The following is an 18,482-nucleotide window of genomic DNA, read 5'->3' as shown; positions in this document are numbered from 1 at the left end:
ATATTTGCCATACACTTTGTACAAAAGCTAACTTAATTTTCTCATATAATGCCAGTCACTCTAAATTCTTCGAAGAGTTGCCAGTTATAAAAAATTTCGTTAAGATTAAACTCATTGATATGCACTATTTTCCATATTTAAACTTAAAAAGTGATTTTTTGAATTCTTGCTTCTATGCCTCCAAATCAATATCATATAAAGGAACTATGTACAAAGTTGGCCATTTCCTCACAAGGTCGTCAATGGATTTTCAGAAAGTAGAGCTATTTGAAATTATAGATATACTGATTGCTAATAATGTATTATATGTAGCGTGTCAGCAGTGGCAGGTTTCAGAGTACACACATCACTTAGCATCATTCAAAGTAGTTGGTAAATACAATAAATTCAGTTTGACTAAAATTGACTCATACGATGGGCCACCTATTCATCTGTATAATGTAGAGAATAAGAATTATATCAGAATTAAAAGATATTTTTTGTAATCAATTATATAAAAACAATATTTAAAATAAACTACTCTGAAATAAATCGCTATCCTTTCTTTTATTAGAAAATTAATTATTTCCTAAATATATTACCTTTGAATGGTATTTCAGGTTCACAACAATGTTTAAAATTACCATACTCATGGTTGTTATTACCATTCAATATAAAAAAAATCATGGTAAAATATACCATTATAATACTATGGGATACTCAGAATTACCATACCGTCATGTAGGTAAAAGCATGGTAAAAACAACGGGAACCATGGTCTAGTCAAGCATGGATGCTTTTCTGCAAAAATTCACTGTTGCATCATTTTTAATTTTACCCCTTAATATGGTAACAGTTACCATGATCTTTGTTTCAGTGTAGAATCAATATATATAGAATAGAGCTTGCTAAGCCCAGTGCAAAAGGCTACAAAAACTTATCGTTTTTCATTCAAACGTATATTTTTTACCGGGGTATAGCTGGGGGAAAACAAAAACAAACGTGTAAAATCAATTTAAAATCTAACAACAGCAACAACAAAACGAGCGTCGATGTGTGCGTATACGGTAAACGTCAGCAAGCTCAATAGTTGTCGACCAACATTTGAAAGGGACGGATAAGCCAACTGTCAAACAGAACGAGCGAGAGTTATTTTTTGCTGGAGCAGCATAGGAAAATGAACTCTCATTCGTTCTGTTTGACAGTTGGCTTATATCCACCCCTTTCAAATGTTAGTCGACAGTTGAGCACAAAAATCGAAAACGAACAGTTTTGGTTCAAAAAAGCTACACGGGTGCACTCTTGGGTGTATGTACTATATACACCGCAAAAACGGCAAAAACGAAAACGACAAATAGACTTTACATTTATAGGGCTTTGGTTGCACTTCCGCGTATCTCTGAACTTTAAGTGTTTCTAGTGGTGACAGCTGTTTCGTGTTAAATTAAAATTATTGCTGTTTTTGGCAATTTTGATTTTTCATTTGTGTCGGTGGCTTGGTTGTTGGTCGTAATAAAGTTTTTCTATATTCGCAATATTTATTGGATGAAATATTATGAAATTGAGATTATAAATGCTGCAAAGCCAATTTGCTAATGAACCAATAAACTTGGTTTAAAAGAATAGAGATGAACAGAAAGTGTTTTGGAAAATTTTATTTGACTTCGCGTCCTACAAAATGTTGAAAATTCAACGTACGTAAAAGCAGTGAAAATGAATGATTTATTGATCCTAGTTGCACTCATTATTCCCGAATGTAAAGCAGTGCCTGTGCCTAGACATTTTGGTAAGTTTTATAATTTGAAGTTATTCATAATTATTGTTTGCTCATAATTTGCTGTGAAAAAAACTAATATAATTAATGGAAACAGTTTTCCTGATTTTTTGTCAAACGAACCAAGAGGTATACAAGTGTGTAATATTTTCAACATGTAACCTTAAATTGTGTGTATAGCATTTTTTGATACTTATAAACATAACAAAAAAGAATAATTAATTAATGATTCACGGATAATCTGTCACTCTAAGCATTCGTAAATTTTGTTATTAAATATTGTGATGCATAGTTACAAAACTTGAGCTATACAACTATTGCAATTCTTCACCTATTACATTCACTTCACATTTATGTTTGAGTAGGTAGTTACTCTAAATATTTTTTTTATAATGTCCAGTTTCACTTTTAATACAAAGAAACAGAAACAGTGAATCGTATTTACCTGTAATACTATAGATATGTATTAAGCTAAATTCAACCTTTGACCAAAAAAAGAAATTTCAATTTTCGCATTGTCAAAATCAGAGAACTAAATATGACATCTGTTAGACAGCTGTACCTAAATCCCGGAAGTACAAAAATGTTCTTATTAAGAAAAGTTTATAATCGCTAAAAAAAAGTATCCCGACACCCGTACATTAAAGTATATCTCGTAACTTACATTACAGTAAGCGGAAGTCCCCCAATTTTGTAATTTAGAAGACTATTTTCCAATAAAAATAGGATACACATACTTGCATCACTAATGAACCATTTTAGAAGCTAAATGAGAAACTGATATGAATCACGACTCAAAAATTGTTTCTCTTAGTACCGGACTCTTAATAGAAATCATAAAATATACCAATTCAAGGATTATACAGGAGTTAGACAAAATGACCGCACAGGCAAAATTTTGACGCAATTCAAACGGCCATTACACAATTAGACATTTTAGGATAGAACCAATTGCATTCGACGAATTCTTTTTTTAGTTTTTCTAAAATATTTCAAGATTTGCAGCAGTCAGTGGGCACCGGAGATATTCCGGGTTGTCCGGGAGTATGCCAAAAACATTATTTTCATCGCTTGTATCTTTTTCTGTCACAGAAATTCATTAATATTCATATTTTATCCCAAAACTAGTTTTTATTTCCAGTCGATTGCTAAAAAGAGTACGGGGATCTTTCGAGAAACCATCGAGATATGGCCATTTCAGTGAAATCAGTTCTAGAAATTTTGCCAGTAATGCACTACCTTTATGGCCTTATTCAAACATGACGGAAACTATACCACTATGGATGTCAATCAAAAATTTACGAGAGTTGAAAACCCTGAAGTCTGATACCTATATTGACATAGTTTCGGATATTTCCGTAAATGACCACTTCCGCCGGGGTACCAGTGGTGTTAAATTTGTCAAAAATTTTCGAACTAAACATCCTTGGATGGTGACAATTTGGAAGTTGCCTATATATCGAAAATAACAGCTAATAATAGTTAAATTATAACTGCTTTCTGCTTAGTTTTAGTTGTTCTAAAATGAATCAACTAGTAAGTAAGTACCAAAACCAATGAGTGTGACATGGACGATGTAGGGAGTTTGACAGCCACACCACCCCTCTGCCTAGAACCTACTTTAGGGTTGCCATGCCATGCCGCGGACCTAGAAATGCTTCCAGAGTCGATGGTTCATAAAACCGTATATATAGGAGTCAACTGATTCACATTCACTACTTGTTAGTGACAAATATTTTGTCGCGATCTGTAGGTATAGATTATGACAAACCTCATATCAGATCATGTTTCTCGCTTGATTGCTTTGAGAAATGTAACAAATACAGACTATAGTTACTATATATATAGTTCGGCGGATAGAAAATCGGGAGCCAAATAAACGTCAAAAGCGGAGCCAAAAGCTTTTCAAAATCCAAAATGCAGGAGTAGTGTTAAAAAAACACACTTTATTTTCATAGAACTAGTCATTTTCAACACCCGCCAGTGATTATTTTTTGTAAAAACCTGCACATTTCACCATAATTTCAAATTTAATTTCATAAATCAGGGATGCCAATTCGCCTGGTTTTCTATCCGCCGAACTATATATATAGTAACTATAATACAGACGTGTGCAGTGCATAAATCTCAAAACAAACAACGCGAATGAACTCGCAGAAAGCATCGTCCTTAACCGTCTGTGGCTGAAGTGCCCTAATCTTAACGAACTAGGTTGACCCGTCGTGGCTAGCCACGATACTAAAACCTTTGAAAATGTAATATGGTTTACAATTCTACAGCACGTAAAATTTATTAGTGAAACAGCTTTAAAATTGGCAACCTTCCATTAATTAAAACACGGGTAATCTACAAACGAAGCAAACGGGGCTTACAGTCAACCAAAAAAGTATTCGGACAGCAGCGCATAAAATTTTCTTTTAGTAATTTTGCACAGTATTTTTGCAAAGAATGGTAACACATATTTTTTAAAACAATGTTTAACTAAAGCATATTTAGATGCACAACAAAAATTCGGGGAAAAGCTTTCCGTTTTGAAGATAGGGTGCATATAGTTTGAATTGCTCAAAAATGCAGCCAAAAAAGTATTCGGACAGTTAACTATTACTTGAAACAAATGCCTTTCTCGCTCAACTACTACCTCGTAGGATCATTTACATTCTTGATGACCGGTTTTAATCTTTTTGGGATAAAATTAACAATTTTTCAAATATCCCTCTGTGAATTGCTGACCATTTTTTACAAGAGCTCGGTTTAAGTCATTGTGATAAGAAATCGAATGATTTCTCATTTAGAAATGAAATTTAATTATCTATAAAGATGTCCAAAAGGGTTCAAATCTAGACTGAATACTGATGTTGCGATAGCGCTAGGACAATTGTATGGTGCCTACCGCTTACAATTATCGACAGTATGTTTAGATTCAACATCCCGGTACAATATGTATGTACCACACAATTACAATTTTGCTTTAATTTCACCTAAAATTGTTCAGATAATTGAGTTTACACTTAGTTCTATCCATAAATATATATCTTTGCTACCTCGGAGCTTTCCACGGGCCCCAGCAAGGTATGACACTAACCGCATTGCTTGTTTACTTGCTGACGAGTGATTTTTCTCTTGTAACCCTTCTCTTTTAGTTATTCTTGCATAAGGGTTGTTGATGTCATACCTTGTTGGGGTGTATGGAAAGCTCAGAGGCAGCAAAGATATATATTTATGGAGAGAACTAAATGTAAACTCAACTATCTGAACAATTTTAGGTGAAATTAAAGCAAAATTGTAATTGTGTGGTACATACATATTGTACCGGGATGTTGAATCTAAACATACTGTCGATAATTGTAAGCGGTAGGCACCATACAATTGTCCTAGAGCTATCGAAAGATCAGTATTCAGTCTAGATTTGAGCCCTTTTGAACATATTTTTGGATAATTTCATTTCTAAATGAGAAATCATTCGATTTCTTATCACAATGACTTAAACCGAGCTCTTGTAAAAAAATGGTCAGCAATTCACAGAGGGATATTTGAAAAATTGTTAATTTTATCCCAAACAGATTAAAACAGGTCATCAAGAATGTAAATGGTCCTACAAGGTAGTAGTTGAGTGAGAAAGGACATTTGTTTCAACTAATAGTTAACTGTCCGAATACTTTTTTGGCTGCATTTTTGAGCAATTCAAACTATATGTACCCTATCTTCAAAACGGAAAGCTTTTTCCCGAATTTTTGTTGTGCATCTAAATATGCTTTAGTTAAACATTGTTTTAAAAAATATGTGTTACCATTCTTTGCAAAAATACTGTGCAAAATTACCAAAGGAAAATTTTATGCGCTGCTGTCCGAATACTTTTTTGGTTGACTGTAGATAAAAGGGTAAAAATCTACCAATTGTAAAGAGCGTGCTGATCGAGGGAAGTACTCAATTTTAGAACCGAGATAAAATTTTAATTCGGTGTCTTCAAAAGTATGATTGCAGAAAATAGTGATTGTATTATACCGGGCAGACATTCGCTTTCTAATCCACTGCCACTCGTTAGACCACAACTGCAAAAACATCCTTTGTTTTAGTAAATCGCACAAACTCTGAGATTAGCTATTTGTTTGAAATCGAATCAATGCAATACAAAATCTTTGGATATTGGAGATTTCGACGACTTTTTTGCAACCCGGTCCCGTGAAAAAATTAGAATACTTTTGAAATACTTTAAATAAAATACTTTACAGAGAATGTCTAAAGCTACTTCTACTACATTTTTCAAGAACCTGAATTTGAGGAGTTCAATATTTATTTTACTTTATATTGCGATATTTCAGATCGCGTTCGTAAATAAACTTTACGTCAAAATCATGGAACAACAAAATTCCACTTAAACTATATTTTGATTAATTCTGGCTGTTTTTATCATCAAATTTTGAATGTGTCCTTGATAAAATATTAGACTGGTTATGAAAATTTGCTGGAATCAGTATCGCATTGTGTGGCAACCCATCGAATTGCCGATTTCATTGTTACCTTCACTACGCGTGGTGGAGTCTAGAATTTTTTTTATTTAACAGCTTGCTTGGATCTAGCGTTAGTGTCAGACACAAGGAAACTATATACAGTAAGGAAGGATTTCGAATTTGGCAACAAATGCGTGTCGCCTATGTTGCCAAAATCGAAACCGTGCCAAAAACGAGATCCTTTTTCGATATGAAAAAATCTAATATAAATGCTTTAGAAGTTGACTAAATATCATTAATCAACGATTGCAACCCTTTTGTGTTTAAAAAGTCCGACAAGAGCTATCCGTCCGGTGCAAATAAGTTACTGACACCCTGCGGTAAGACGTAGTCCTACAGTTAGCACAATACGAAACCTGAAATTAAAGAAAAGGAAACTTTTTCCAAATTAAATTCCTCTATTAATATTTATTTGCAACAGATACGTATATGATATCGTCTACAACTTGCAGGCCTCATAGCCGTAGGCGAGATACGTATCTGTCGCGAAAAGTTTGGAAAAAGTTTTCTTTAATTTCAGGCTTAACGAATATATGCGCGTTTAATAACGTATCTTCCCTTCCATTTTGGAGGCTGCTCGTCATCATAATGGGCCTTCAATGATCACAAAGCGGATAGAACAAATGCTTAGTAACCGATTGCTTTTTTCGTCGTTACGGCAAGTAAGCATTTGGAAGCAAAAAGTTTGTGGATGTCTTCAAGGTGGTGTTCTCTCGAATGCAGGGCTGTCATTCGCTCACACTATGCGCCCAATGTGCCAATATTATGCCTTGTCGCACAGAGCGATTCGGCAACACACCTCTACAGCTAATATGCACACAGCGTACGAGCGAAAGCGGAGTGGGAGCGATCGACAGCACTCGGTGAAAATCGCCCAGTGAGTGATCATCCAAACAGCACTTGGTGCTGCCCTTTGCCACACTCTGTGCGGAATTAATGCAAAAAATTGTTTTGTATTTACAAATTTTCTGCCCTTTTAAAAGTGAAAATACACGCTGCACTGAACAACTAATATGGTCTATGCTAAGTTAGTACGGATCAGGCGACGCAACAGAAAAAATGTTTTGCCTTTCTACTATATAAATAGGGTACGGGTGGGTATTTCCAGCCCATTAAGCGGTAGCCTGAACAATATTCAGGAACTACGTTGAAACTATATTTATTCGAGACAAGATTTTTATACCAGTTGATAGAATAATATTTACTGAATATCAGCCTGTATTTTGGTCTTAATAAAACGCTATTGAATTTGAGTTATAGTCGCGAGAAATGATAAAGTCGCTGCGGCTAAATTGAGCCCATTTTCTACAGTGGTGTCTGTGTTTTTTAAATCTGACAGGCCGAAATAGCTAGCACAGCGATTAAATGCTTTTCAAAAACAGATCAAAAGAGACAAGAAAAGGGAGACCGAAAAATAACTCCTCGTTATTGCCTGCATTCCGGGCTCATTGAAGATAATTAGTTTTGTAGTGACAACAGCTTGCTGCTGGCGCTAGTGTATCACTGAATCGGTCATATACACTAGCGCCAGTTGTCACTCAAATACCGGATATGTCAGCACATATATTGGTAGTAGTGTAAGTAACGCACCATACGCTGGAATTAAAAACAAAATGCTGCTAACGGCTAGTGAATGAAAATTGATTTATATTTACATATCAGAGGGGAATTTTTGTGTTCTTCCGTGATAAAAAGAAGTAGAATTGTTCTGTGATAGCATATTCACAGCTGTTTAGTTTCTAGAATAAGTAAACGTGATCATAATTGTGTGTTTTCCAAACCATCATCAAGAGCGGATACGCGTAAGCGATTGCTGCTAGTTTTTTCAGCTTGGTTACGTGCTAGTGGAAAAACAGTGGTTTTGATGTTTATTGAATAAAATTAAGCAAACTACTTACATTTTTATGAAAATAGTTATAACACATTAAAGCCTATGAGTGCTACATTCGTTTCAGTATTGTTATATAGCGGCAAAGTTTTTATTTGGGAAAGTGTAGCCAAAAAAGGTAACGTATGCCGAAATTAGTAGCGTGATGGGAATACCCTCCCGTACCCTATATAGTATAAAGGTATAGAAATCACTTGGAAAACCGGAAATGCAAAGAAGGTCCTGCGGGCCGAATGTCATATACCATTCGACTCAGTTTCGAAAACTGAGCATTTTCTGTGTATGTGTGTGTGTGTGTGTGTGTGTGTGTGTGTGTGTGTGTGTGTGTGTGTGTGTGTGTGTGTGTGTGTGTGTGTGTGTGTGTGTGTGTGTGTGTGTGTGTGTGTGTGTGTGTGTGTGTGTGTGTGTGTGTGTGTGTGTGTGTGTGTGTGTGTGTGTGTGTGTGTGTGTGTGTGTGTGTGTGTGTGTGTGTGTGTGTGTGTGTGTGTGTGTGTGTGTGTGTGTGTGTGTGTGTGTGTGTGTGTGTGTGTGTGTGTGTGTGTGTGTGTGTGTGTGTGTGTGTGTGTGTGTGTGTGTGTGTGTGTGTGTGTGTGTGTGTGTGTGTGTGTGTGTGTGTGTGTGTGTGTGTATGTGACGCTTTTAATCTCACTCACTTTTCTCGGAGATGGCTGGACCGATTTCGCTATTGAATTTCATACTGATCAGACTTTTAGTTCAAAAGTTATGTATAAAAATACGAAAAATATGGGACTTCATTATCTCATAGGTCCCTTAACCGATTTGAACAAAATTGCATATGAAAGAGGAGCCTTGCAAACCCTTAACTTCCAAATTTCATGACGATTGGACTTGTAGTTTGAAAGTTACATAAAGAAATGTGAAAAAATAGTATTACATATTTTTGTAACATATAAGCATTAATTCAATGAAAAACATCACACATTTTATTATTATTTGAAAATTACTACTGAGATCTATCAAGCGAAACCGAGTTATTTAAAATCGGACGGTTCATTCAAAAGTTATTTAAACTTTAACACTTAAGCACCGTATATTAAACCGTTAAAACGTGTGAAATCAAAACAAATTTTGATTGTATGCAATGTGTGTGATGTATGTATGTGTGTATGTATGTATGTATGTATGTATGTATGTATGTATGTATGTATGTATGTATGTATGTATGTATGTATGTATGTATGTATGTGTGTGTGTGTGTATGTGATGACAATTTGCAAATTTTTAAATTTTGCATTGAAATTCAAGAAAAGTGAGAAACATGTCAATTGTCTGAAGTTTTTGAAGCCTCTTAGTGGAATACGAAATTTGAAATTAAAGAAAAGAAAAAACTTTTACCGACTAAATTTCACTATTTAATATTTATTCGCGACAGATACGTATACACTTTGAAATAAGACACTGATGAAACCTGCACGTCGTAGGCGAACTACGTATCTGTTGCAAATAGATTTTTAAATAGTGGGATTCAATTGAAAAGCTTTTTCTTTTCTTTGATTTCAGATTTCAATTGTCATTATGTTCACTTGCTGTTACTCACAATTGTACAAGAAAAGCAAAAAGCGAAGAAAAGCAGTTAATTTAAGCATGTAGGTATAGTAGCGTATAGGATTAAAAATACTAGTGAGTCGATTTTTCCAAATAAATTTATAACAATTCCAAACAAATTCTGCGCATCAATAGATGCTCTTTTCAATCAATAGATACTAGAGCTTAGAAATGTTATATGAAAAATTGGAAGAACACGTTGCACGGTAGTAATTTTGTAAGATTTATTTTCGTTAGTGACATTTTAAAGGACAGATGTCTTATGTCATGTATCATGTTTTAATCAGTGGCGACTCGTCCGCATGTTCAACCTGTTCATAGGACAGGCAAACAAAATTCAGCCCGACCAAATTTTGTTTGCACCGACGCATGTGCAAAGCAATACGAATTTAGTTTAGTTACGAAGCTGATGAGCAAACAGTTCAACATGACATTTGAACGTTTCTTTCGAGATCTCAATGCACAAGCATACCAACGCATTATTCCTCTGGTATTGATTCTTGATACTGAATTAGTACCAGGAACAATGTGTTGGTACGAAGGAGATAAAAAGAGAATGTGACACAGCTTTTCGCTATGTAAGCACAAATCGATCTCTTGTACTCTCATGGAACTGCCATATGGAAGTTTTGTCTATCCTTTTCACTCTTTAACAAACCTGTGCACAGACTTCACAAATAGAACAAACTTGGGAAGGTGGCAGCACCGTTTCGCGCACATAGCGATTTACTCGAAAGCGCGGGCGCTTTCGCTATGTGCGCGAAACGGTGCTGCCACCTTCCCAAGTTTGTTCTATTTGTGAAGTCTGTGCAAAGGTTTGTTAAAGAGTGAAAAGGATAGACAAAACTTTGCACCAAATCTTCACAAGCTTTCCATATGCCAGTTCCATGAGAGTACAAGAGATCGATTTGTGCTTACATAGCGATTTATTGTCTCGTTCATCTTCAGCATTGAACAACTTACTACCACATATCCCTATGGCACGCGCTTTGATTCCATATTTTATTTAGTTAGGAAGCTAATGAACAAAACGTTCAACACGACGTTTGAACGTTACTTTAGAGATTAACACCAGGAATAATGTGTTGGTACGAAGGGGATTTGAAAATAGAGCGCGGTTGGCGATTTGGCATGCATTATTCGCAAAATTTTCTCATTAACTCGTTCATTTTTAGCATTGAACAACTTACGCATATTGCTTGTGGTGCGTGTGATGTGCGCGCATCGCAGTAAGGTGGTAATTCTTGAATTTCGTTCAATAGGTAAATTGAACCAAAAGTTTTCGGTTTGTAATTAAAATTCAGAGACCAGTTTGCTGGTAAAGTAAACCGTCATATTCCGTTGCTATTTAAATAAATAGGGATATTCACGTAGCGCTTGCTATGTTGCGAATACGGAGTATTGCATACTTATGCTGCCGCTACTCGCATAACAGTTCCATCTCCATAGAAACTGGAACTGCAATGCGAATTGCGGCAGTATATACACGAAATACACCGTTTACGCAACATGGCAAGCGCTACGGTGAAAACCCCTAATGTTTGTTTCATGATTAAAATGTAGAAATGCGATAATAAAAAAAGTTGCGTATTAATTTGTATTTTTCGCTGGTTGAACAGGTAAGCTAAACCCCCACGAGTCGCCACTGGTTTTAATAAATAAATCAAAAAAAGACAAGCACTGGGAATCATATCGATCATATTTCCCATTCTCAAGCATGTTAATGGCGCAGCTTTTGCACTATTTTTCGACCTCATTTTGTTTTCCTAACCTCTAACATTGTAAAAACGATGCGATCAAGCTAATGACTTTCTTTTCATGAAAGTACATTCAAAAGAAGCTTAAGTTTTGATTTTCATGCAAAAATAATTATCTGAAGGAGCGCCAGCTAAGAAAAAGTTCAATTTCTCTTTTTCGTATCTAATGCTCTATTTAGTTATTTTTTCTAATTCAGATATATTGCAAAATTGAAGCCAAGCAAACTAATAGTAAAATTTTGAGACTAATCATTTTGTTGTCGATATCCTTTTTCTTCAAAAGCGAAGTATAATAATAATTTTTCTGAACTCTTGTTTTTCAAAGATGCTAACTTTTGAACGCATGGTATTAATATCAAAATATCAAAAAATTTGCTCTGAACACATGATTCATTTTGTCAATTCAAAACAAGTTTCGTATATGGCTCTGAAGCCCGAAAGTTAAGGCCGTCTGTAGACCCGTTATAGGGTTAATTTCAAATTTCCTATCCAGCTTTTTACGAGCCATAATGGCGGACGTGTTCGTAATATTTGAACACATTTTTGACATTTCCCCAATACATCGCACGTTTTCTTTCCGCGTGTTCACGGTAAAACTAAAGGAATGTACGGAATTTTACTGGCAAATAAGGATTTTGAGGAATACGGAACGCATAATTAAAAATATAGTCAAGTTAATTATAGATGTTCCTGAAAAATTAAATAGTGATAATTGTGGCAGTAGAAAGGCTAGGTCATGCCGCTAGGTGGATTAATTCGGGTTTTTTCAATCACACCACTTCAACTGACCCAGCGCAGGGTGTACAATCCAGCCGCGCAGAGTGCGGCTCTTGGTGTGGTAAAGCACGCAGCAAATTTATCACTCTGCGTTTGCGACTGCCTTTTCCTGGTGCGCGTAAAACACGAAAGAGCGTGTTTAGCAAAAAAGACACTGAAGGGAATTTGTGGGCGAACACACACCGCATGGCGAGTGTTGTGTTGTTTAAGAATGTGTGTCTTTTGGTTTGCGCTGCGGTTTATGCCACCTCTGCTCGAATGGCCTACTGAGGAAACACTGTTCCGGCGACACTACAACACTCGGAGTGAGCGAGTAATCGTCAAGCCAACAGCGGAACCGATCGATCAAGTGTCAACGAAATATAAACAAAAACATAATTATAATTATAGTAGAAAGCGAGTAAAAGTTAAGATTGGAAAAATAAAGAGTTTTTAAGAAGTGCAAAGGAAAACGTGTGAGATTAATTGAAGTACGATTAAATTGGAAGAGTCAGATTAAAAAGAGTCATTGGGAGGCGCAAATTGAACTGTAATAGGCATCAAGCTGAGGTTTAACTGCGATATCTGCGCAGCGGTGCACCTACGTGCGATTTATTGAACCACTACATAAAAGTGAAGCTAACCTGACTGTAATAAACGTAAAATTGGACTTACCAGGGTGTCGATTTCCTGGAAAAACCTGGAAAATCAGGGAATATCAGGGAATTCATTTTTGGATCAGGGAAATCAGGGAATATCAGGGAATTTCGAAATTCAATCAGGGAAATTTTGTTTACCCGGCAATATTGTTGATCAACTTTGGAATCAAATCAATTTTCGTGTAAAATATACGCAGATTGATCGGTTGAATTAAAACTTGTTACATGTCTAGTGGCGATTCGATTATCTTTCAGTTTGCCGTAAATTTCTTATTTGTTTTGCGCCGTACAGACTTCACTCGCTGTAGTGCTCGAAATCGGCAATGGTAGGCCTCAAGCACTTTACGGTGCAGACATCAAGAGCACAAACCGGGATACAGACTGTTATTTACACGCGATCCACAGCGTTTTCACCAATTGCAGAATTTTACACTCAGAAGCCCCAAGCATTGATCATCTTCCTTCAGTGTCCATGATTCATGTCCGTTAAGGGTTACCGGGAGCATTAAAGTTCTGTAGAATTTGCGTTTATGCGAGTTGGCAACCTTCGGGACTGGTTCAGCTGGTTACGTACTACGCAGAAAGCTTACATGTTTCTCTGTTCTGACGTGATCCGCAGTGAGCATGCGACTCTTGGCCTGGTTCTTCTCATCTGTCATTTTCTGGCATTCGACATCAAACAAGCTGTTACACTCACCCTTATTCTGCGAGGCGAGTGACGTAACTAATTTGGAGTCATCGCGAATGAGGTGACAATTGTCACCTAGGTGACTCACTTTGTCACCTAGGTGACTGGCTTTGTCACCTAGGTTGCACGGTTTGTCACTTAGGTGGCACGGGGTTGTTACCTAGGTGACACGGTTGTCACCTAGGTGACAGCACTCAATTCGACTCGCCGTGGCGAGTCACGGCGAGTGACGATTGTCGTATTGAGTCACGTGACTCGCAGAATAAGGGTGATTGTCTTCCCCACGTCGTGCCTATCACTTCCCTCGTAGTTGTTGGCGCCATGGTGGATCCTCCACAGCCTACTTACGTCTTATTCCCTTTCGTCATGCTGTTCTGCGATTCGTTGATCAAGCTTTCTGGTGTACTCCGCTGCAACGTGGAGTGGGTCTGCGTGGATCTTACGACGAGATAGTGGTCAAAGTCGCTAAGAAAAGACTGTATATTGTGACTTCCAAAAAGTATTGACCGTTAAACAGGATCGATCTGGCAGCTAGAGTCTTGAATTTTCAAGTCGTGCGCACCCCATAAATCCTTTCGAACCTGTCATAGAATTCGTCCCTAGCAAAGCAAAGCAAAGTCTTGAGCATTAACCGTCACTAGACATTATCCTTCTTTATCGACAGACTTCGCAGCCGGCTGTTAGAGTACAGGAAAATTACGGGGTCAGTGCAACCATCCTACTGATTCTATCTAACAAAAACCAGCTAGCCGAGATTCGAACACAACTGGCTTGTTAGATCAGCATCGTACCTCGAAGCTAACTGGGCGATTCAATTCGTTCCTAGTATCATCGAATTTATGATTGTGACTATACGTTGATTAAGCTGTAGTTGATATTTGCCATTTGGACATTTTCTAACAATATATCTAGCTAAAGTTTTTCCGTACCTCGAAGCCAGCAAAACGCACATTTTTGTACTAAAAATCTTTGAGGAATCATCTCCTTAACCCCATACTTTTTGCAGCAAAGATAACAAGCTGAAACTTCCAGGAAAGTTTTGTTTTAGTTTAACTGAAAACCCGCAGACATGTGTCCACCTTCCAGCGGCAAAGTTACTAGTTTGAGCTGACTGAAAATTAGCAAGATTTGTTATGTTTACACGGCTGTAATTTTGTTGTATGTAACATCTAAGCTTTGTGCAAAAACAGATCGATTAGATTATTTCTCAATCTTTGTTTCTTTGGATTCAAGTTGATACCTCAAACATAACTGTCCCTAGACTCATTAGAAGAGGGCGTTTTCGAAACTGTTGGAGACGTGGACATCCCTACATCGTTATTGTCGGAGACGTCGACATTCCTAACATCGTTACGGCCAAGCTCTCTGGTCACAGTGACAGCTGTCATCAGTTGATGCTCGCCAGTGCTGACAACAGGACGTTCCTGTTCCGTTTTATCGCGAAAATGAGACTCGCACAATTGTACCTCGTTATTGTCCAATAAAGTTAAGTTTTAATTTGTTTAATGTACGGGTCGTGTTTTAATACATTCATATCGGTCACCTCCGAACGTGAATCGTAACAGAAACGCTGGTAAGAAATAGGTTAAAAATCTTTGATATGTGTTCTTAAATCATGAAGAAATCTAGCTTTAGTTTTCAGCAGCTCGCATAAGCCAGGGTTAAAAACTTAAGCCAGAAATCGCCCAAATAAGCTTGACATTCGAGTTTTGAGGGTCAGGGAAAAATATTTGAAGCATCAGGGACAGTCAGGGAATTTTATTTTTGGATTTGAGTCGACACCCTGCTTACGTGAAAAAGCTGGAAGGAAAAATATATGTATAAAAATACTTACCTTGAAACTTATCCGTAGATTTGCTGCACATTCGCCCGTTATAGATTCTTTAGTGAGAGAGGAAAAGACTGATGTAAGTTGCACCATGTTAATTTAGGTTAAGTTTATTTTAGCTTTGAGCTACTCAGACAAAAGTGATCGCTGGATTCTTTGTCCCGATTTAACTATCCGAACAAAAACAATAGTCTAGGCTATCCGTCATATGGTTTTGCGGATGACTATTTCAACCCGACGACTTTACGAGAATTGAACAAAATTCAAGGCTACCTTTCTCGACATCATGTCTCAGTCCAATGATAGTGACGCTACCAAGCTATATCATTTGGACAAGTCACTTGTAGGAGCTGCTGCAGGAATACTTGATACCAAAACGGTTAATGAAAACAATTATGCACACGCTTGGTAGATTTTTTTTAATAGTTTAGTCATAGACTAATCTCAAGTTTTTAGTCTTGACCTTGAAATGCGGTCATACATATATTAATATTTTTTTTTTTTTTTTTGAAACGATGGTTCTACAATTGATGAAGGGACGGTAGGGGAAAGAAATGAAAATTTTTTGGTGAAGGAGGGGAAGAGCGGAAAGGAAGGGGGGTATTGGTAGCTATGCTTGACAAGTAGTCATTTTGACTCCTACCTTTTGTCCAATGCTGGTAGGTGCATGAGTCGAACCAAGCTGTAATCTGAGATTACAACCGGATTCGAACCCACAACACCCGCCAGGGCATGTGGTTCACTGGTACTTGTACCTTTGAACCATAGAGGCGCTGGACAAAAGGAGACCGCAAAATCCACTTCTCAAGAATAGCGACGCATGTTGGTTGGGTTATCGACACATATTGTGCCGCTTGCTGCATCAATTGCAGATTACCACCGAGCGAGAAGTTTTAATCTAACTACTATTTACTTTCAGGACGACGACACTGTGCCGGCCCTTACGACTTGCAAGGTACTGCACGTGACGTTGTTCGTCTGTCAGCGTATGTTAGCCGCGTTTCTTGGCGCGGGTTTTCGAGGGAAGGCCCCGTTCCTATGTAATAGACTAATCTCAAGTTTTTAGTCTTGACCTTGAAATGCGGTCATACATATATATTAATATTTTTTTTTTTTTGAAACGATGGTTCTACAATTGATGAAGGGACGGTAGGGGAAAGAAATGAAAATTTTTTGGCGAAGGAGGGGAAGAGCGGAAAGGAAGGGGGGGGGGGGGTATTGGTAGCTATGCTTGACAAGTAGTCATTTTGACTCCTACCTTTTATCCAATGCTACTGTATGCTACTGCTACTGTACTGTATGCTACTGTACTCGTCGTCCTGAAAGTAAATAGTAGTTAGATTAAAACTTCTCGCTCGGTGGTAATCTGCAATTGATGCAGGAAGCGGCACAATATGTGTCGATAACCCAACCAACACGCGTCGCTATTCTTGAGAAGTGGATTTTGCGGTCTCCTTTGTCCAGCGCCTCTATGGTTCAAAGGTACAAGTACCAGCGAACCACATGCCCTGGCGGGTGTTGTGGGTTCGAATCCGGTTGTAATATCAGATTACAGCTTGGTTCGACTCATGCACCTACCAGCATTGGACAAAAGGTAGGAGTCAAAATGACTACTTGTCAAGCATAGCTACCAATACCCCCCTCCCCCTTTCCTTTCCGCTCTTCCCCTCCTTCACCAAAAAATTTTCATTTCTTTCCCCTACCGTCCCTTCATCAATTGTAGAACCATCGTTTCAAAAAAAAAAGTTTAGTCATGTTTATTTAAATTAGTATTTACAGTTCTAGACTAGCTTTTAGCGAATTGTTGTCTATTAGATTACTATAATTATTTATAAAGCAGATGTAAAGCTAGATACTAAACGAACGCTTTGAGTATCCACGAGTGATAATTGATAATCACATCAAAGGTCTGCTAACGATGAAAAAGATGTCAACCGAATCACATCGAGAGCTGCGTCAACTACTCGATACTTGTACAAAGCACATAGAAAAACTCCGGAACTTCATGAGCTGACAGGCATCTCCAAGCTAATGGTGGTTCATTTAATTTCGGCTAGCATGGATCGAAACACGCGAAAACAATGGGAAGGAACAATTGTGAAGAGTGAGTTGCCAAGCTACAATGGCACAATCACGTTCCTGAAAAAACAGTGCAACGTACTAGCAAATTACGAAGAGGTAGTTCAGTTGCCAAGTAGTTCCAAGCTGGCACAGAAATCAGCATTTTCCCCGAGAGTAACCACGAAAACGTTCGCAGCAACAGACGCACAGTGGGGCGACTCCATACAAACGCTGGCCAAGCAAAAAAATCTCTTTAAATCAAGGATAATATGTGGTTCTTAAGTAATTTTGGGGTGCTGAGCCCAAATTTCAGGTTTATTTTGCATTAGAACGTATATATTTTGTGTTAAGGAGAATTTTCAACTATTTTTCAAGTATTTTTTAAGTATAATGACGTATAAGAAATGAGGGTCATTTGGAAAACCATTGCAGATGGATTTTAATAGGATAAAACATTATATAAAACATTTCAAAGCAAGTATGAGTTCAATAATCAACACAAAATTCATATAAGTTAATATTAATCAAAAATCAAAACTTTTCCCCTTATTAGTTTTCTTAATCTTCTTTATCTCCATCTTCTTCTTTTTCTTCTTCTTCTCGTTCTGCAGAATCACTAGTTTCACGTTTCGTCTTCAATAGTAATATACCGTTCTCAGAAAGATTTTTCTAATTACATTTTTCCGTTTCGAAGAAGCTATAAGCTTTATCCGGAGAAATAAGAAGACGAATAATTCTATCACGATTTGTATTTTCACACTTATTTTTGCATGTAAAATATTGTCTTATAAGGCAATAACCTTATTTTCGTGAGGGTCAATACCGGTGCAGTGGCTAGCATTCACGCCTCTCACACTGACGACCGTGGTTCAATTCCCAACCCCGCAGAAGTCACGAATGACCCGAGTTGTTAAAGTGACTATAATTAAACAAAAAAACTTATTTTTGTGCTTCTTCTGTCATTCGTCCTATCAGCAATATAGTTGTCTAGATTCATTTATGACCGCGAATTCAAATT

General features: G+C 37.2%; 1 protein-coding gene across 2 annotated transcripts in view; it reads left to right on the top strand.

Annotated features, from left to right (window-relative positions):
• Positions 1-1,475: 1,475 nt before the first annotated feature.
• The window catches only part of LOC128733817 (uncharacterized), a 59,918-nt gene continuing 42,911 nt past the window's right edge, over positions 1,476-18,482 (top strand). For both annotated transcript variants that reach the window (XM_053827627.1, XM_053827626.1), the window contains exon 1: positions 1,476-1,765. In XM_053827627.1, coding sequence (XP_053683602.1) covers positions 1,693-1,765 — 73 coding nt within the window. In that variant the 5' untranslated portion in view covers positions 1,476-1,692. The remainder of the gene's footprint in view (positions 1,766-18,482) is intronic.

The sequence above is a fragment of the Sabethes cyaneus genome, chromosome 2 (genome assembly GCF_943734655.1).
Source record: "Sabethes cyaneus chromosome 2, idSabCyanKW18_F2, whole genome shotgun sequence".
Lineage (NCBI taxonomy): Eukaryota > Metazoa > Arthropoda > Insecta > Diptera > Culicidae > Sabethes > Sabethes cyaneus.
Note: the sequence above shows the minus strand (reverse complement) of the source record. Positions and strands in the feature narration are given on the sequence as shown.